This window comes from Chlorocebus sabaeus, chromosome 24 (assembly GCF_047675955.1).
Source record: "Chlorocebus sabaeus isolate Y175 chromosome 24, mChlSab1.0.hap1, whole genome shotgun sequence".
Classification (NCBI taxonomy): Eukaryota; Metazoa; Chordata; class Mammalia; order Primates; family Cercopithecidae; genus Chlorocebus; species Chlorocebus sabaeus.
The window spans coordinates 36,350,273-36,371,340 of record NC_132927.1 but is presented as its reverse complement, the minus strand read 5'-3'; the positions used below and the strand labels follow the sequence as shown (position 1 = coordinate 36,371,340).

Genomic DNA, 21,068 nt, shown 5'->3' with positions numbered 1-21,068 from the left:
AGGGACATGGATGCGGCTGGAGACCGTCATTCTTAGCAACTATCACAAGAACAGAAAACCAAACACCGCATGTTCTCACTCATAGGTGGGGACTGAACAATGAGATCACTTGGACTCGGGAAGGGGGACATCACACACCGGGGCCTATCATGGGGAGGGGGGAGGAGGGAGGGATTGCATTGGGAGTTATACCTGATGTAAATGACGAGTTGATGGGTGCTGATGAGTTGATGGGTGCAGCACACCAACATGGCACAAGTATACATATGTAACAAACCTGCACATTATGCACATGTACCCTAGAACTTAAAGTATAATAATAATAAAAAATAAAAAATAAAAAAATCACCCCATTAAAAAGTGGGCAAAGGATATGAACAGACACTTTGCAAAAGAAGACATACATGTGGTCAATAAGCATAACAAAAAAAGCTCATCCTCACTGATCATTAGAGAAATGCAAATCAAAACCACAATGAGACACCATCTAATTCAGTCAGAATGGCTATTATTAAAAAGTCAAAAAATAACAGAGGCTGGCAAGGCTGAGGAGAAAAAGGAATGCTTATACATTTTTGGTGGAAGTGTAAATTGGTTCAACCATTGTGAAGAACAGTGTGACGATTCCTCAGAGACCTAAAAACAGAACTACCATTTGACCCAGCAATCCCATTACTGGGTATATACCTAAAGGAATATAAATCGTTCTGTCATAAAGACACATGCATACATACGTTCGTTGCAAACTATTCACAATAGCAAAGACATGGAATCAACATAAATGCTCAGACTGGATAAATAAAATGTGATACATATACACCATGGAATACTATGCAGCCTTTCTAGGAACATGGATGGAGCTGGAAGCCATTGTCCTGAGCTGGAAGCCATTTTCCTTAGCAAACTCACACAGGAACAAAAACCCAAAATACTACATTTTCTCACTAATAAGTGGGAGCTAAATGATGAGAACACATGAACACAGAAAGAGGAAAAACAGATACTGGGGTCTACTGGAGGGAGGAGGGTAGGAGGAAGGAGAAGAGCCGGAAAAATAACTAATGGGTACTAGGCTTAATACCTGGGTGACAAAATAATCTGTACAACATACCCCCATGACACAAGTTTATCTAAATAACAAACCTACACATGTAACCCTGAATTTACAGTTTTAAAAGGCTGGTTTTAGACATACTGTATAAGAGAATAAAGTATATTAACCATGCAGGAATGGCAGCTGTAGGTGTCACAGCAGAGAGGAAGAGATAGCCTAACTGAAGATGTACATTTTGGAGAAACCATAAGGGAATATGTGATAGTCTTTGCGTTTATTGACCAAGTCCTTGATTACAAACAATTTGATAGGGAATGAAATCAAGCTATGTGAGCAGATTTACTCACATACTCTCCCACCCTTACTACTGAACGCTTCATCCTGAAGTGACAGAAAGAACTCCTTCCTCTTCCAACTAGAAAGTGGACTTAACCTTAGATATGTTTGTTAGTCAAATAGTTTCTTCTTCCCTACTACAGCCAGCCCTCTGCCTGTAGATACTGCCAACCTTAGCCAAACCTCTCTTCTAAACTGCTTACAAAGCTGTCTTTTAAATCAGAGCCCATCTCTTAAACAATGCAGAACATAAATATTTATCCTGACCCATTATGTACACATCATAGCACAGAAATGTAGCTCATCTCATCTTTTACATGCTACACGCTGATGTTTCTCCCATTTCTAGGATCTTAACAATGACAGTAATTGACGGTGTGTGAAGAAAAAAAGGGAAGATCAGGAGACTTTAACCTGTGTTATTCTCATGTTTAGAGGCAAAATGGGGAACAAAAAGGAAGGAAATAACAATCAGAAAAATAGGAGGATAACAATAGTATAATATCACGGATGCCAAAGGAGAGTTTCAAAAAGGAGAAGGCAATCAATAGTGTCAAATGTTTCAGACAATAATAAAAATTCAAAAATAAAAATATTTAAAACTTTCAAAATAAAATATCAAAAACTTTCCTGGTGCCAGGCATTGGTCCAAGAGATTTTTTTTGGTAAATCTTATTATCTTATTTAATCTAATATGTCCAAAATACTATCAAGTCAACATGTATTCAATATAAAAATTATAGTGTTTTTTTCCATACTCAGTCTTTAAAAACAGTGCTTGTTTTAAACTTTCAGTATACTCAATTTGAACTAGCCACATTTCAAATGCTTAATAGTTACATGTGGGTGGTGGCTACTCTTTTGGACAGAGCAGCACAGAGAGCTGTGGGAGAATTAAAGGAGATGGTTCATTCTTTTAGGAGATGCAGAAGATGAAGTACTCAGCAGAGGGGCTGGTAGGTGGAAAACACAGAAGTGTTAGCCTCATCCTTCCCTCACCCTCTCCTGATAATGGTTCATAGTTCTCTGGACTGAATGTGAGCAATTCACTCTGCCTTGTAAAACCCTGAATTCCTCACCTCTTTCTTACTTCTCCGTAAAGTACAATGAGAGCACTCTCACCACCACCCTGCAACAGAGTACCAACCTCTACGGCCTGAGCTGCTGCAATAACTCCCCCACATAGTGCCTTGTCATCTGCTTCTACTCCCACCAACCCATTCCCCATTGAGTGTATGGAATGCTTTTTTGGGGGGTGATTTTTTTTATTGTGGCAAAATACACACAAGATAGAATGTCCCATTTTAGCCATTTTCAAGCATACAATTCAGTGGCATTAGGTACATTCACATTGTTGTGCAACCATCACCACCATCCATTTCCAGAACTTTTTCATTATTCCAAACAAACTCTGTACCCATTAAACAGTAACTCCCTACCCCCTCCTCTCCCAGAGCCTCTGGTAACCTCTATTCTACTTTCTGTCTTTGAATTTGCCTATTCTAGGTACTCCACATACATGGAATCTTACAATCTTTTTCCATTTTCGTCTGGCTTATTATTTCACTAGCATAATGTTTCCAAGGTTCTTCCATGTTGTAGGATGTTTCAGAATTTCATTTCTTTTTATGACTGAATAGCATTCCATTGTATGTATATTCCACTTTTGTTTATCCATGCATCTGTTGATGCATATTTGCATTGTTTCTCGTTTTTTGGCTATTTGAATAGTGATGTCATGAACACTGATGTACAAATATCCAAGAACTTTTTAATGCATTATCTCACTAAATCCTAACAACTCTGCAAAATAGATATTATTATCTTCATTTTACAGATAGGAAGAAACAGATGAACAGAGAGGTGAAGTCACATAGCTGCTGAGGAGTGAAATCGGGATCCAAATGCAGCAATATTATCATTTTATGTGTGTCATGATGTGAAAAGGATTGGGAAGCGCTGCTCTACACCAGTGTGCTACAGCTGCCTCGTGAAGACGGTGGAGGTCTGAGAAAGATTGGTTGGGTACTTGGGGCATCAGAAGTTACCAATGATAAAGCAAGATCAGCAGCAAGATGGGGATAGTGAAGTAGAGAATAAAGAAATGGTAGCAGTAAAAAGAAAGTGAAAACAGGACAATAGCTACAAAGTACAGTGGAGTTAAGTGACTGAATTGTTTCAAGGTGAAGACTCTGGAGAGTTTACAACAGATTAAATATGTATAGCCAATTTAAAAAGCAGATTTCAAAACCATCAACAAGAAGATCACAACATAAAAATAAGATGCCTAGAAGGATTAAGTAGGGTCAGACAGTAGTAATTGATAGACTTACTTTAGTATAATCCAAAGAGGAAAGATGCTATACTTTCCATAATAACACTAAGCTTTTTGTGAAACAGCAGTAGAAGTTTACTATAAATATGGATAAAAGGATTGGGAATCATGGTTAACCAGTGGCAGAGCTCCACTTGCTAGGAAGAAAGCATTATTCTAAATGACATTCTATGCTACCTTGCTTGTTTCACTCTCTTTGAATCCTTTTTCAAGTATTTGTAGAAGATGCTTTTTCTTCACTGTAACTTCAGGATCAAAAACATAAAAAAGGCATTCCAGCATCCTTCGGTAGCTCCTTAAGAATAAGTGAAACAGAAGAAGTTTGAGGATTGATTTCACAAAAGCTTAGCCGTAGATAAGATAACCATATGTCCTGCCAGGGATATTTCTCATTTACATGCAATGTTCTAGTGTCATTATTAATAGCTCCCCTGCCTTCAACCTCAAAAACAGGCTCTATGTGGATAAATTATGAGGTCATCCTAGCCATGGGAAATGCATAAAAAGGAAACATTTACTAACAAGGTATATGTGTATTTTTAATGCTGTAAACTTTTAAAATAGAAATTTTACAAATACGGTCAAACTTTTTAAAGTTGTTCCATAAAGAATTCAACTTCTTACTCTGAATCATGCATATCTTCATTCTCCAAAAACTTTTGAAATTTCTCTTCGAATTTTAATCTCAGAATACGGTTGTTAACTTTAATGATGCGTTTTACTTTTACTCCTGTAATACCATATGTTCTGAAGTCCCAGGCACAAAAACGTGACAGAATTAATTCATAGCAGAAATTAAACCTATGTGGGCATACAGAATATACATGGAGAGAATAACAGATTTTCCTTAAAATGTTTAAGAACAGAAGATTACATATGATAAAAGCTATGGCTCATATTTTGCGTTTTTTTGCTAAAGATACTATAATCATATAGTGGCTCTGTTTATCTATTCATTTATTGCACATTTGTTCTGCCTGGAAGACACGTTGGTTGAGCAATCCTCACTTTCTGAAACATGTTCTTTCTTAGCTTCAGGGAAACTACACACGCCTTCCTCTTATTGGCTGCTCTTTCATAGTTTTCTTTGCTGGGTCTTCTCAGATAGACTTTTAGATGTTGAACTGCCCAGGGATCAGCCTTTGGCCTTCCTCTTGTTTCCATGAACTAGGTGATTTCACGTGGTTCCTTGGTTGTATATACATCCTGATAAATTACAACATTTTATTTCTAGTCTTGATCTCTACCCAACTTAGCTGGTTATACCCGGACTTGAATATCTACCTACCTACTTGATATGTCCATCTGCATATTAAATAGGTGACTCCAACTTAACATAACTAACACTGCACCCCAAACCTGCTCCTCTGAGTATTTTCCATCTCAGTATATGGCACCACCATTTAACTGGTAGCTTAAGTCAAAACCGTAGGAATAATCCTCTCCTTTCTTCCTTACCAGTATCCAAATCTTTTTTGTTTGTTTGTTTTTGTTTTTGTTTTTGAGACGGAGTCTCGCTCTGTCGCCCAGGCTAGAGGGCAGTGGCGCGATCTCCGCTCACTGCAAGCTCCGCCTCCCGGGTTCACGCCATTCTCCTGCCTCAGCCTCCCGAGTAGCTGGGACTACAGGCGTCCACCACCACGCCCGGCTAGTTTTTTATATTTTTAGTAGAGACGGGGTTTCACCGTGTTAGCCAGGATGGTCTCAATCTCCTGACCTAGTGATCCGCCTGCCTCAGCCTCCCAAAACGCTGGGATTACAGCCGTGAGCCACCGCGCCCGGCCCCAGTATCTAATTCTTTAGGAAGTTCACCTGGCTCTACATCTAGAATCCATCCTGAATATGATCATGTTTTATCATCACCACTGTTACCATCCTAATCCAAATCACCACGATCTCTCATTGGACTACTGAAATAACTTCCTGACTATGAATACGGATATGAAAGAGGCAATGTCTGCTCTAATGAAGCCTAAACAAGTAAAGCCAGAAATAAAATTTCTAAACTGATAAGCGCTCTGAAGAGAAGCTTGGGGTAAGGAATGCAAAGGGGACCTACTTAAGATAGGGCCTTGGGGAAGACCTTTCAGAGACGTTAAGATATTTGATCTGAAAATTGGAGGAGCAGCAGCAGGAGCCAGCTGTGTGAAGAACACTGAAGTGCTTGTTTGCTCTCTGCTGCCCTCACCTGGCCATACGCATAAAATTCCAGTCCTGTCTAGCACAGAACCTAGATTAAGATGAGATTGAAAAATGGATCATCTTGAGAAGGAAGTAAATGATCTTATAAGGAATACATTTGCCTTTAATGAAAGATCTAGGTCCTCACCTACATAATCAACCAGGATCTGAAATGGGTGTGAGCTAAAGTCACAGAGGTGAGCTTCCTGATGGGTAGCCTCTCCTTGAGCCTAAGAGCAAGCTCCTAACTTAGGGCATCTATATTTCTCACAAGCAAATACTTAATCAATGCAGCCAGGATCTTATAAATTACTTCTCCCTTAGAGTTGAAAAGACAGCTGCCTAAATCAAACTAATCTCAGAGGAGCTCACAGTCTGGTAGAGAAGACAGATATGAATAGTGTTGCAATCAAGCATGATGCCTGCTAACCAGTTCAGAGGACCTACTAAAACAGCCACATTATCATCTGAGGTGGGGAAGCTAGTGCCCCTCCTATAGAGGGATCATTCGCTGGGCCTAAATCTGTCAAGTTTCCCCTAAATAACATGTCCTGGAAGCTTTCTGCACTCTGATAGAAACTAGGGCTGCAGGTGTTTTAGATAAAGCTTTTGCTATATAGTGGATATTGGGCTTGAGGTGTCTCATGAATGGGTGGAAGGAATGAATAGGCAATATCTAGCTTCTAGGCTGGTCCCCCAGGAAGGCAGGAGCTATGAAGTGTGATTTTTTCATGGAGATTTTATGTTGCCCAGGAATTCAACCGCTGAGCAATGATGAAGTAAGGGTGAGGTATGCAAAAGCATTCTGGGTGAAGGAAGCAGAACAAACAAAACCACTTATGTGGTGGAGTACTGCATTTGCTTCAAGAGCAGTGTGGTACACAGTTCAGCTGACTTTAAAAGATCTGAACAGAAGTTATGATAGTCTAAAACCATACAGTAGAGAACACTGATCCCTCACTGTAAGTGAAGAGTCTGCCAATAAAACAAAACAAAAGCTTTTGCAGCTATTTGTTGCCTTCCAAATTACATTCAGACTCTTTACCTACAGTAGAGGATTCATTATTCTCCACTGTATGGTCTCTAAACTAATCATAACTCCTGTTCAAATGCTTTAGAATCAGCAGAACTGTGTACCTTATCCTCATTCATTCAGCGGGACTTGACGGTATAAACATTCACAATGATATGTATCAATGACTAATATATTCAGTTACACAAAAATATGCCTACAAATTTTGTTAATATACAATAATGTGCTCATTTAGCAAATGTAGGATACATATGTTTTTAAATGTTTGACGCTTAATCTATTAAAATATACTTTATAATCCTAGATAAGGGTTTAATAAATATTTTTACAGGCTTACTGACTTAAATCAACATCATAACAGTTTCAAAACCCTATAAAACAAAAAGTTTCTGCTTCTGTAGCTCCTTGAGATAGTATAGCATGAAATCTTTATAAAGAGGCAGATTAATTACTGAAAGTCATTATATACATCAAAGCAAAACTGTTGAGTATCTATAAAGTGATATGGAAGCTTCAACTAGTAAATATATACTGGGCTATTAATCCAGCCCCATGCTAGATGTTATGACTTGTAAGACACACAAAACATCATATCTTCCCCAAAGGAACTTACAGAGTCACTTATATATTGTTTCGTGGTATTTTAAAGGTTTTTAAAGTTGTAAATAGACTGTATAACCAAGTTGACAGCTTCTCAGGCACAAGGACAGCATCTTTTATGCTTTGGAGTCCCTACTTGATAAATGTTGTCTGATGTCAATGGGTACCTCAATTGGCAACACATCAGTAAATAATATGAATCTATAATAATGAAGGTATAGTAGCAATAATCCACTCAACTAGCATGTCTCTATAAAATAAGATTTTTTAAAACTGGAAAATATAATAATTTTATTTCATAAAAGAAGTGAAGCTAAGAGATAATGACATTCAATTAGAAACATGCAGTGTTTTGTTGTTGTTAAAGACATAAAGGTAATTTTAACAGAAAATCTTTCAGTCCTAGTTCTACTAAAATACATTTTATTTAAATACTGAATCCTTAGCCTTAAAAATATTAATAAGTCAATGTTTAAATAAAACAACTAGAAATGTAGCCTAGCAATTTAAAGCACTTAGTAGTTATTTCTTTGCATAAAAGATCAGAGGAAAAGTAGCCAAACTTGCAGTATGCTAAAACTAAAAAACAGTCCTTTAAATTCTGCTAACATATATTTGATTTATTCCTTAAAATAAATCAAGGTTACCCTTTTTAAAACCAAGTAAACAGGTTAATGCTAATCAAAATCCATCAAATCCACCTAATTTACTATCAGGCTGACATAGTTATCTAAATGACTTTTTGGTCATTTTGCTTTTACATTTTTTTTTCACTAATCCACTTGTCGCAAAGAGCTTTCTTTGCAATAAGTTAAAAAGAAACAGAAATAAGTTTTAAAAATCCTGCTTAGGGCTGGGCACAGTGGCTCATGCCCGTGATCCCAGCACTTTGGGAGGCCGAGGTAGGAAGATCACTTGGGCCAGGAGTTTGAGACCAGCCTGGCCAACATGGCAAAAACCCATCTCCACTAAAAATACAAAAATTAGCAGGTGTGGTGGCATGCACCTATAATCTCAGCTACTCGGGAGTCTGAGGTAGGAGAATCGCTTGAACCTGGGAGGCAGAGGTTGCAGGGAGCTGAGATCAGGCCACTGCACTCCAGTCTGGGGAACACAGCGAGACTCTATCTCAAAAAAAAAAAAAAAAAAAAAAATTCCTGTTTAGGTTGAGTGAATATAAATGTGCACCCAGGAGAGACACACCATTCAGTTTTTGCACTTGAAAAGTCAAGGCCTTTACTTGTTTACATGGGAACTGGATGAATACCTTTTATATCTTTGTATATAAAAATCAAATAATGTGGTTAAGCAAACAGTAGTAACTGCTGGGCAAATGGATGTACTAATACAAAGGAAAGTATTTTAAAAGACCTCTTTTTCCCCTGCAAAGAGCTTCTTACGCTTTTCCACCAGAGTTCTCCCAAGACCTTTGAGAAGCTTTTACTCACAGAGGTGAGAGAAAAGCCATGTCTAATAGAAATCAGGGGACTTGGTTTAAAGTAACCCATAACAATGACAGTTTTTTTTCTAAAAAGTTAGTGTAAGTTTTACATTCTACACTATAAAAAGTAGTATTTATTTTGACATTGACTTCAAGTAAAATCATGCTCCAGGGTTATGTGCCAACTCCGTTCTATAGTTTGATATGTCTCCTGGTGTATTTCCATGTACCCAGTTCCTACTGTGGCTCTAGAGCAATCTTTCTGTTTCACAGGCTCTTCAATTCTGGAAAAAAATGACTCAGAAATGTGAAAGTCATACTTAACAATATTTTTCTTCATGACTTTTTTTTTAAAGGGTAATTTTAAATTGTGCCCCTCTAATTGAAGCAACACAACCACTTCCTAGTATCTACTAGTAGGCCTTGGTTCTAAAGCCTGGCTGTCTCATTTCTGCTTGAATCTGGTGTCTCTCCACTTTTGCTGATACAAGCTTTTGACCTGAATTCCTGATATAAGCATATACTTTATCCTAACATGTAGTGTTCTTGTGCATCCCTACTGTAGCTATCTCTAAACAGTGGGTTCCACTCTGATCACAGACCTACAGAAGATTTGCTAGACAGTCTGCTCCCATGTTGGCAACCTGCTGTTGCCAGTCCTGCTTTGGCATTCTTGCTCTGTTCCAGTTTCTCAACCAATATTCAGAAACATGCACTCTATCCAGTCCAGAAACAAACAGTATAAACATATGAAAAATTCAAACTTGATTATAAACTTTTTTTTTCTAAATTATATTCTGCTCTTGGGCTAAGGAAAATTGGGTAAAAAGCAATGATAAATCATTAGGATGTCTTCAAGGCTGGCTCATGATAATGGCATAAACAGAAATGTATAGGTGGAAAGTAGGTAATTTTCAATTTTCAATAGATGCCTGCCAATTTTTAATAGATGAATATTCTGCATGAGAGATGTTTCAAAAATGGGACATTCTAGGATTTTACAAGTTGATATTCTGGTTGATGATCCTAAGTACTTAAATTATTTTTAAAGCTATACTAAATTTCTAACAGATTTACCAGTCATCAGATCGAGTGCCTTCTTCAAAATGGAAATTTCCCACAGTCTCTAACTCAGTTAACAAAAGTGGGATCAATAAGCCATGACTTTTCTTCTTTTGTTTTACTTCAATATGATAAATTGCTTCAATTCTGTTGGAGAGAAAAATACATACAGCTATTAGAATGATCTACAAATCACAACATTAAAACTTATGATAGACTTTTTTTTAACTGATGTTAAAACACAAGGCTTCCTTTCAATGGATAAAGAAAATTTCGTGTTAACAGTTAAACCATGTAAAGGATATTCTATTTTTGGCAATTAAAATCACTTTTAATTTTGCTACTCTCAGAATATGCGAAGGCTAGAAGACTATCCTTGCTCTACCACTTACAGCTTTCAGCTCTCAGACATGTCACTTGGACTTTTTATGCCTCAGTTTTCTTAGTAAAATGGCAATATTCATAGTCCTTATTTCTAAAATGGCTGTTTTATATATATGCAAAATACATGTAAAGATCTTAGCAAAGAGTCTGGCACAAAATAAAAACCCAATACATGTTACCATCATTTTTAGTATTATCACAGGGCACACTAATTTATCCACTTAGTGCCTTAGTAAATAAAAAAATTCACAGTCCTTGCTAAGCCTTCTTGCTTTACATTTCGAATTGATAATTGAGACTGAACTTGTTTCTACTGTGTGTGGGCTTTGCCAGGTCTCATCTAATTGGTGAGTTTATGCACCAGCAGAGGCTCTATTGTGTTTAGTTTGCAGACACTAGAGCAGTGATATGACAGGAAGCCACTGGGAGGAAGCTTACTGTTCCTAATTAAGAACTGCCTCTGCAAAAAAAACTGTATGCCAGCTTTTAACCCATGATGATTATAAGTACTAGGAACTAGTACTAAGAATATAATTCATGCTTTACTTCATACTGTAATTGTTCACACTCCTGAAGAAGGGAACTAGGGTCAATGATGGCCCAAAACATTCTGATTCTCTCGGTTTCAAATCTGAACAACTAGATAATTAATTAAACATACTCATCTAGTTTTTTGTTCCAGAATGTTACCCTTTCATTCAAGGCACTTAGTTTGGTCAATATCTTCTGTTGAAGACTTGGTTCTTCAGTGACAGTTTCACAACTCTTCAATGTTTCAGGATCAGTTACTTTACTGTTATTGGATCCATCACTGTGCCCTTTGCCCGAGCCCTTGAGTTCAGCCAGTTCTCGTTCCAACTGTGGAAAACATCGCATCAGAGAGCAAAATAAAAATAAAACATGGTCTAGGCAAAGTCAGAATTCAGATATTAATTTTTAATGGGATCTATTAAACAAATGTCTAATTTAAATGAACAAAGTGGAAATCTAGGTAATAAACAGGCTAAATTTCATAAAAGCATGCCAAACATGTGATTTCAACTTGGGTGCAAATTCAGTCAGCCAGTTTCTCTTGACCAAGTGCCAACCCTAACCACTTCAAACATAGCAGTCTCTCAACTGAAAATAAGCAAAGCAACAGATTTTCAAATAGTTTTAATAAGTTTGCCTCTATTAAAGCCAAAGTAAAATTAAAATAAATACTGGTTTTAGTACAAATATTTAAAATTCAAATAATGTAATTTTTAACACACCTACTTTTCAATTTTTAAGTATTTTTCAACCATTTTGGTGTTCGGGAAAAAAATAACTAGTAGAAATACACAAAAGCATATATATAGGGGTGCATATTTTTCCTTTTGTCTTAGTCTCTTACATGACTCAGCACTGGTCTTACAAGACAGCACTGGTCTTAAGATTTTGTTATTTTGGGGTTTTTACATTTATTGTAATGAACTTTTTGCATTAATGTAGATATTTAAAAATGCTGCATTGAATATTATTTATCTTGATTACTAAGGTTTTTGGGTACTCCCTTAAATTCTGGGCCCACAGCAAGAACCTCTTTTGTCTAACTCTAATCTCAGCCTTATGTAATTTAAAGATAAATTGTACTGAGGAGGGGGGCCAAGATGGCTGAATAGGAACATCTCTGGTCTGCAGCTTCCAGTGAGACCAATGCAGAAGGCAGGTGATTACTGCATTTCCAACTGCGGTACCTGTTCATCTCATGGGGACTGGTTAGACAGTGGGTCCAACCCATGAATGGTGAGCAGAAGCAGGATGGGGTGTCACATCACCAAGGAAGTGCAAGGAGCAGGGACCTCCCTTCCCCAGCCAAGGGAGGCCATGAGGGACTCTGCTATCCAGCCAGGTTACTATGCTTGTCCCACTATTTTTGCAATCTGCAGATCAGGAGATTCCCTCTTGTGCCTACGCCACCAGGGCTCTTGGTTTCAAGCACAAAACTGGGCAGCTGTTTGGGCAGACACTGAGCTAGCTGCAGGAGTTTTTTTGTTTTGTTTTGTTTTGTTTTGTTTTGTTTTGAGACATGGTCTTGCTCTGTCGCCCAGGCTGAAGTGCAGTGGCATGATCTCAGCTTGCCGCAAGCTCCGCCTCCTGGGTTCATGCCATTCTCCTGCCTCAGTCTCCTGAGTAGCTGGGACTACAGGCGCCCGCCATGGAACTCCTGCGAGATAGAATCATTCACTCCCCTGCAAAGGGGACTGAAGCCAGGGAGCCAAGTGGTCTCGCTCAGTGGGTCCCACTGCCATGGAGCCCAGCAAGCTAAGAACCACTGGCTTGAAATTCCTGCTGCCAGCACAGCAGTCTGAAGTCGACCTGGGTTGATTGAGATTGGTTGGGGCAGGGGTGTCTGCCATTATTGGGGCTTTAGTAGGTGGTTTTTCCCTGACAGTGCTAAGGAGGTTGGGAGGTCTTGGCTGGGTGGCAAAGCGGCTGTGGTCAGACTGCTTCTCTAGATTCCTCCTCGCTAGGCAGGGCATCTCTGAAGGAATGGTAACAGCCCCAGTAAGGGGCTTACAAACAAAACTCCCACTTCCCTGGGACAGAGCACCTGGTGGAAGGGGTGGCTGTGGGCACAGCTTCAGCAGATTTAATCGTTCCTGCCTACCAGCTCTGAAGACAGCAGCTAATCCTGACAAGAGAGATTCTCCCAGCACAGTGCACCAGCTCTGCTAAGGGACAGACTGCCTGCTCAAGTGGGTTCCTGACCCCCATGCCTCCTGACTGGAAGACACCTCCCAACAGGGTCGACATACACCTCATACAGGAGAGCTCTGGCTGGCATCAGGTCAGTGCTCCTCCAGGATGAAGCTTCCAGAGGAAGGAGCAGGCAGCAATCTTTACTATTCTGCAGCCTCCACTGGTGATACCCAAATGAACAGGGTCTGGAGTAGACCTCTAGCAAACTGTAGCAGACCTGCATAAGAGAGGCCTGTTAGAAGAAAAACTAACAAACAGAAAGCAACAACATCAAGATCAACATAAGGACCCTCACACAAAAACCCCATCCGAAGGTCATCAGCCTCAAAGATCAAAGGTAGATAAATCCATGAAGATGAGGAAAAACCAGCACAAAAACGCTGAAAATTCCAAAAACCAGAATGCCTCTTCTCTTCCAAATGATTGCAACTCCTCTCCAGCAAGGGCATAAAACTGAACAGAGAATGAGACTGATGAATTAACAGAAGTAGGCTTCAAAAGGTGGGTGATAACAAACTCCTTTGAGCTAAAGGAGGAAGTTCTAACCCAATGCAAGGAAGCTAAGAACATTGATGAAAGGTTACAGGAACTGCTAACTAGAATAACCAGTTTAGAGAACATAAATGACCTGATGGAGCTGAAAAACACAGCACAAGAACTTCGTGAAGCATACACAAGTATCCATAGCTGAAACTGATCAAGCAGAAGAAAGGATGTCAGAGATTGAAGATCAACTTACTGAAATAAGGCATGAAGACAAGATTAGAGCAAAAAGATGAAAAGGAATGAACAAAGCCTCCAATAAGTATGGGATTATGTGAAAATATCAAATCTCTGATTTATTGGGGTCCCTGAAAGTGATGGGGAAAATGGAACCAAGCTGGAAAACACACTTCAGGATATTATCCAGGAGAACTTCCCCACCCTAGCAAGACAGGTTAACATTCAAATTCAGGAAATACAGAGAACACCATTAAGATACTCCTTGAGAAGAGCAACCCCAAGACACATAATTGTGAGATTCTCCAACACTGAAACAAAACAAAGTAAAATATGTTAAGAGCAGCCAGAGAGAAAGGTCAGGTTACCTACAAAGGGAAGCCCATCAGACTAACAGCAGACCTCTCAGCAGAAACCCTACAAGCCAGAACAGAGTGAGGGCCAATATTCAACATTCTTAAAGAAAAGAATTTTCAACCCAGAATTTCATATCCAGCCAAACTAACCTTCATAAGTGAAGGAGAAATAAAATCCTTTACAGAGAAGCAAATGTTGAGGGATTCTGTCACCACCAGGCCTACCTTACAAGAGCTCCTGAAGGAAGCACTAAATAGAGAAAGGAAAAACTGGTACCATCCACAGCAAAAACATACCAAAATATAAAGACCAATGACACCATGAAGAAACTGCATAAATTAATGTGCAAAATAACCAGCTAGCATCATGATGACAGGATCAAATTCACACATAATAATATTAATCTTAAATGTAAATGGGCTAAATGCCCCAATTAAAAGGCACAGACTGGCAAATTGGATAAAGATTAAAGACCCATTGGTGTGCTGTATTCAGGAGACCCATCTCATGTGCAAAGACACACATAGGTTCAAAATAAAGGAATGGAGGAATATTTACCAAGCAAATGGAAAGCAAAAAAAAAAAAAAAAAAAAAAAAAAAGGAGTTGCAATCCTAGTCTCTGATAAAAGAGACTTTACACCAACAAAGATCAAAAAAGACAAAGAAGGGTATCACATAATGGTAAAGGGATCAATGCAACAAGAAGAGCTAACTATCCTAAATATATATGCACCCAATACAGGAGCACCCGGATTCATAAAATAAGTTCTTAGAGATCTACAAAGAGACTTAGACACTCACACGATAATACTGGGAGACCTTAACACCCCACTGTCAATATTAGACAGATCAACAAGACAGGAAGTTAACAAGGATATTCAGGACTTGAACTTAGCTCTGTACCAAGCAGACATAATAGACATCTACAGAACTCTCCACCCCAAATCAAGAATATATATTCTTCTCAGCACCACATAGCATATATTCTAAAATCAACCACATAATTGGAAGTAATATACTCCTTAGCAAATGCAAATGAATAGAAATCATAACAAACGGTCCCTCAGACCACAGTGCAATTAAATTAGGACTCAGGATTAAGTAACTCACTTAAAACCCACACAACAATATGGAAATTGACAACCTGCTCCTGAATAATACTGGGAAAACAACAAAATTAAGGCAGAAATAAAATAGTTATTTGAAACCAATGAGAACAAAGAGACAATGTACCAGAATATCTGGGACACAGCTACAGCAGTGTTAAGAGGGAAATTTATAGCACTAAATGCTCACAACAGAAAGCTGGAAAGATCTAAAATCGACACCCTAACTTCACAATTAAGAGAACTATAGAAGCAAGAGCAAACAAATTCAAAAGCTAGCAGAAGACAAATAACTAAGATTAGAGCAAAACTGAAGGAGGTAGAGATATGAAAAACCCTTCAAAAAGTCAATGAATGCCAGAGCTGGTTTTTTGAAAAGATCAGCAAAATAGATGAACCACTAGCTAGACTAGTAAAGAAGAAAAGAGAGAAGAATCAAATAGACACAATAAAAATGATAAAGGGATATCACCATTGATCCCAAAGAAATACAAACTACCATCAGAGAATACTGCAAACACCTTTACACAAATAAACTAGAAAATCTAGCAGAAATGGATAAATTCCTGGACACATACACCCTCCCAAGACTAAATCAGAACAAAGTTGAATCCCTGAATAGACCAATAACAAGTTCTGAAATTCAGGCAGTAATTAATATCCTACCAATCAAAAAAAGCCCAGGACCAGATGGATTGACAGCCACCTATCAGAGGTACAAAGAGGAGCTGGTACCATTCCTTCTGAAATTATTCCAAACAATAGAAAAAGAAGGACTCCTCCATAACTCATTTTATGAGGCCAGTATCATCCTGATACCAAAAGCTGGCAGAGATACAACAGAAAAAGAAAATTTCAGGCCAGTATCCCTGATGAACATCCATGAAAAATCCTCAATAAAATGCTGGCAAATCAAATCCAGCAGCACATCAAAAAGGTTATCCACCATGATCAAGTCAGCTCATCCCTGGGATGGAAGGCTGGTTCAACATAAGCAAATCAATAAACGTAATCCATCACATAAACAGAACCAATGACAAAACCCACGATTATCTCAATAGATGCAGAAAAGGCCTTTGATAAAATTCAACAGCCCTTCATGTTAAAAACTCTCAAAAAAACTAGGTATTGCTGGAACATATCTCAAAATAATAAAAGCTATTTATGACAAACCCACAGCCAGTATCATACTGAATGGGTGAAAGCTGGAAACATTGCAGAAGACAAAAATGCCCCCTCTCACCACTCCTATTCAAAATAGTATTGGAAGTTCTGTTCAGGGAAATCAGGCAAGAGAAAAAAATAAAGGTATTCAAATAGGAAGACAGGAAGTCAAATTGTCTCTGTTTGCAGATGACATGATTGTATATTTAGAAAATCCCACAATCTCAGCCCAAAACTCCTTAAGCTGATAAGCAACTTCAGCAAAGTCCCAGTATACAAAATCAATGTGCAAAATCACAACCATTCCTAAACACCAATAATAGATAAGCAAAGAGCCAAATCATGAGTGAACTCCCATTCACAATTGCTAGAAAGAGAATAAATCACCTAGGAATACAACTTACAAGGGACATGAAGGACCTTTTCAAGAACTACAAACCACTGCTCAAGGAAATAAGGGAGGACACAAACAAATGGAAAAACATTCCATGCTTATGGATAGTAAGAATCAATATCGTGAAAATGGTCATACTCCCCAAAGAAATTTATAGATTCAATGCTATTCCATCAAGCTACCATTGACTTTCTTCACAGAATTAGAAAAAACTACTTTAAATTTCATATGGAACCAAAAAGGAGCCTGTATAGCCAAGACAATTCTAAGCAAGAAGAATAAAGCTCAAGGCATCACACTACCTGACTTCAAACTATACTACAAGGCTACAGTAACCAGAACAGCATGATACTGTTACCAAAACAGATATATAGACCAATGGAACAGAACAGAGACCTCAGAAATAACACATTTCTTCAATCATCTGATCTTTGACTAACCTGACAAAAACAAGAAATGGGGAAGGGATTCCCTATTTAATAAATGGTGCTGAGAAAACTGGCTAGCCATATGCAGAAAACAGAAACTGGACCCGTTCCTTACACCTTACACAAAACGTAACTCAAGATGGCTCAAAGACTTAAATGTAAAACCCAAACCCATAAAAACCCTAGAAGAAAATCTAGGCAATACCATGCAGGACATAAGCATGGGCAAAGACTTCATGACTAAAACACTAAAAGCAACGGCAACAAAAGTCAAAACTGACAAATGGGATCTAATCAAACTAAAGAGCTTCTGCACAGCAAAAGAAACTATCATCAGATTGAACAGGCCACCTACAGAATGGGAGAAAATTTTTGCAAGATACCCATCTGACAAAGGTCTAATATCCAGAATCTACAAGGAATTTAAACAAATTTACGAGAAAAAAACAACCCCATCAAAATGTGGTCGAAGGATACGAACAGACACTTCTCAAAAGAAGACATTTATGCTGCCAACAGACGTATGAAGAAAAGCTCATCATCACTGGTCATTAGAGAAATGCAAATCAAAACCACGATGAGATACCATCTCATGCCAGTTAGAATGGCGATTATTAAAAAGTCAGGAAACAACAGATGCTGGAGAGGATGTGGAGAAATAAGAACGCTTTTACACTGTTGGTGGGAGTGTAAATTAGTTCAACCATTGTGAAAGACAGTGTGACGATTCCTCAAAGATCTAGAACCAGAAATACTATTTGACCCAGCAATCCCATTGCTGGGTATACACCCAAAGGATTATAAATCATTCTACTATAAAGACATATGCACACATATGTTTATTGCAGCACTATTTACAATAGCAAAGGCTTGGAACCAACCCAAATGCCCATCAGTGACAGACTGGATAAAGAAAACATGGCACGTATACACCATGGAGTATTATGCAGCCATTAAAAAGAATGAGTTCATGTCCTTTGCAGGGACATGAATGAAGCTGGAAGCCATCATTCTCAGCAAACTAACACAGGAACAGAAAGCCAAACACCATATTTTCTCACTCACAAGTGGGAGTTGAACAATGAGAACACATGGACACAGGGAGAGGAACATCACATACCAGGGCCTGTTGTGGGGTGGGGGGCGAGGGGAGGGAGAGCATTAGGACAAATACCTAACACATGTGGGGCTTAAAACCTAGATGACAGGTTGATAGGTGCAGCAAACCATCATGTCAAATGTATACCTATGTAACATTTGCATGTTTTGCACATGTATCCTGGAATTTAAAGTAAAATAAAAGCAACAACAACAACAGATAAACTGTACTCTATAAGGGCAAGTGTATATAAGTGGAAATTTACTAGTTATCTGTACTCCTCTATAATAGATATATCCAGGTATTAGAAAAGAGATTAAGCATATTCATTAAAATGTATATATTTGTATATATCTATAGCCATTATTTTTCTCATTTGCAGATTTTACTTAATACATGCATTTGCACATGAAAATAGCAGATATAAAGTGATATCCATATATTGATCTCTTGTGATTTTTATTGAAATCTTTTTATTATTAATTTTAATTTTAATTAAATTTTATTAATGTTTTACTTTAAGAATATTTTTCTGATTATAATAAGAACTGCTCTCTTTAAAAAAGCATTAAATGTATTTCAAAACTTTGGTTTTTAATATTAATAGCTACACACTATCTTGAGTGTATAACTCTTCTTATTAAACAGTTTCCAATTTTTAAATTATTAATAGTGCAATGATATATAAATATTTATATATATATCCTTTTATATACATATTTACAATGGAGTGCTAGAAGCAGATTTACTGGGTCAAAAACTCGGCTTTTTTAGGCTGTTATACATATGATCAAAGTTACACTTCCATAAGTGGTATCTAGTGTGTCACATCCGTCTTCACCAGCCTGAGTACTGTCATGTGTCATACTTTGACAGTTTATAGGTAAAATGGTTTCTTGGTATCTTAATTAACATTTGGAAATTAATCATCAAATTGAGTTCTTTCAAATGCTTCTTAGTCATTTTTATTTCTACTTTTGCAAAATTCTAGTTTACATACCTTGCTCAATTTTTCTATTTAGACATTTACCTTTTATTTTATTTTACATATGAGCACCTTTTTATACTAAGGATATTGACCCTTTGTCCATCATGTTTGTTGAAGACACTTTTCAGTTTCATTTTTTGTTTACATTTATTAATGATGATTTTAAATACAAAAGCATTTCACTGGTTTTTAAAAAATCAAATCTACATTTTATTCCTTTGTGATTTCTAGTGTTTCTTTAATTTAGCAGGCTGAGATCAGATAAATATATCCATCTATATATTTATTCTTCAAGTTTTCATGTTTTGATTTTTACATTTAATTCTTTTTTTCCTACTGGTATTTACATTTGGTAAAGTGCAAATGAAGGATCCAACTCTCCAGCTCCCAAATAGTTTGACTACTTTTCTAACACCATTTGTTGAATAATCCATTATTTCTTCATACTGAAAAAAATACCAGAATTATTATATATACAAGATTCTGTTTTGAGTTAAATAATGCTTACTTTTTCAGGGTCTACTTTTAGTAAAAGAAATCCAATTTATTCTAAATAAAAATGCATGCATATTACTAAAATATAGCTTGACTTAAAATTCCCACTTTGTTGTATACCTTAATATTATTAGTAAAGGGTTTTTTTTTTTTTAGCACCTTAAACAAGCAAATGAATTTTGAGCACAGCCTGCTGGCATCTAATAAAAATGCAGCTGAAATAAGTCTAACATTGTAACACTCTAACTCATATTAAAATACATAGTTTTTTTTAACAAAATTCATAATTTAATAAGCCTACACCTTTTTTGAATTGCAGACTTCTAAGCACAGAATGCAGCTTAGTTAAGTACTTGGAATCAAGACTTTTTTGGAGCAAGCTTAACTTGAAATTCAGTAGTAATTACGTGTGTGTGTGTGTGTGTGTATTATATACATAATTTAAAATATATTGCTTGCTATCTTATCTAACAGTTTTCTTAAGATATGGCCACTGGAATTTTACATTACTAAATCTTACGGTTTTCTTCACAAAGCTGAATAATTTTATTCGTTCTTCTGGCAACTTTTGTAATTTGCATTTTCGATCATTCAGTTTTTCAAGGTCTTCATTAAGATGCCTCTGAAGAGTTTTTATACGCATATTGTAATACATTATTTTTTTCATTGCTGTGGTCTAAAAGTAAGAAAGAAAACAACATAAAAATTAGCTAAAACAAATTATAGGCAATTGTTAGTGGTATTATATAAGTACAGTATGTTCTATATAACAATTTAGATGATTTGCATGCTCAGGTACTAATAAAGATGATAGCTGGAGTGACAATGGCTACACAGAGTTCTATATTTAAACTTAATAAAAAATATGAAATTCCAAAGATTTTCTTCGTGAGGCATAAAGTGTGAGGCAAATTCACATTTATTTCCAGGATAACAACATAAAGAGACTACAGATAAAATGTAATGTATAAAATAGTACAGGTAATGAGGCAGTACAATTAGAGCAAACATATAACTCATTATTCCTATTTGATTAACTCAGGGAATAAAAGAAATTAATAAGAATTAAAAGCAAATATTACATTACTCAATTCATTTTTTAAAAGCATGGCTAAGGAATATAATTTTTTTTCAAATTTATAAAAGAATGTTCATTAGGCTAAGCA

At 37.1% G+C, this 21,068-nt stretch overlaps 1 protein-coding gene across 18 annotated transcripts in view; it reads right to left on the bottom strand.

The window, feature by feature from the left end:
• LRRC9 (leucine rich repeat containing 9) overlaps window positions 1-21,068 on the bottom strand; it is a 157,979-nt gene that overhangs the window by 112,359 nt on the left and 24,552 nt on the right. For 14 of the 18 annotated variants that reach the window (XR_012090974.1, XR_005235390.2, XR_012090975.1 and 11 more), the window contains 6 exons: window positions 20,423-20,578; window positions 19,755-19,853; window positions 11,088-11,284; window positions 10,058-10,189; window positions 4,350-4,526; window positions 3,903-4,020 (listed from right to left, as the gene is read on the bottom strand). Coding sequence is in view for 15 of the 18 variants with exons in the window: in XM_073011048.1 (XP_072867149.1) it covers window positions 3,903-4,020; window positions 4,350-4,526; window positions 10,058-10,189; window positions 11,088-11,284; window positions 19,755-19,853; window positions 20,423-20,578 (879 nt within the window). In the remaining 3 variants the exon portion in view is untranslated. The remainder of the gene's footprint in view (window positions 1-3,902; window positions 4,021-4,349; window positions 4,527-10,057; window positions 10,190-11,087; window positions 11,285-19,754; window positions 19,854-20,422; window positions 20,579-21,068) is intronic. The other 4 variants (XM_073011046.1, XM_037984074.2, XM_073011049.1 and 1 more) reach the window with 2 other exon arrangements.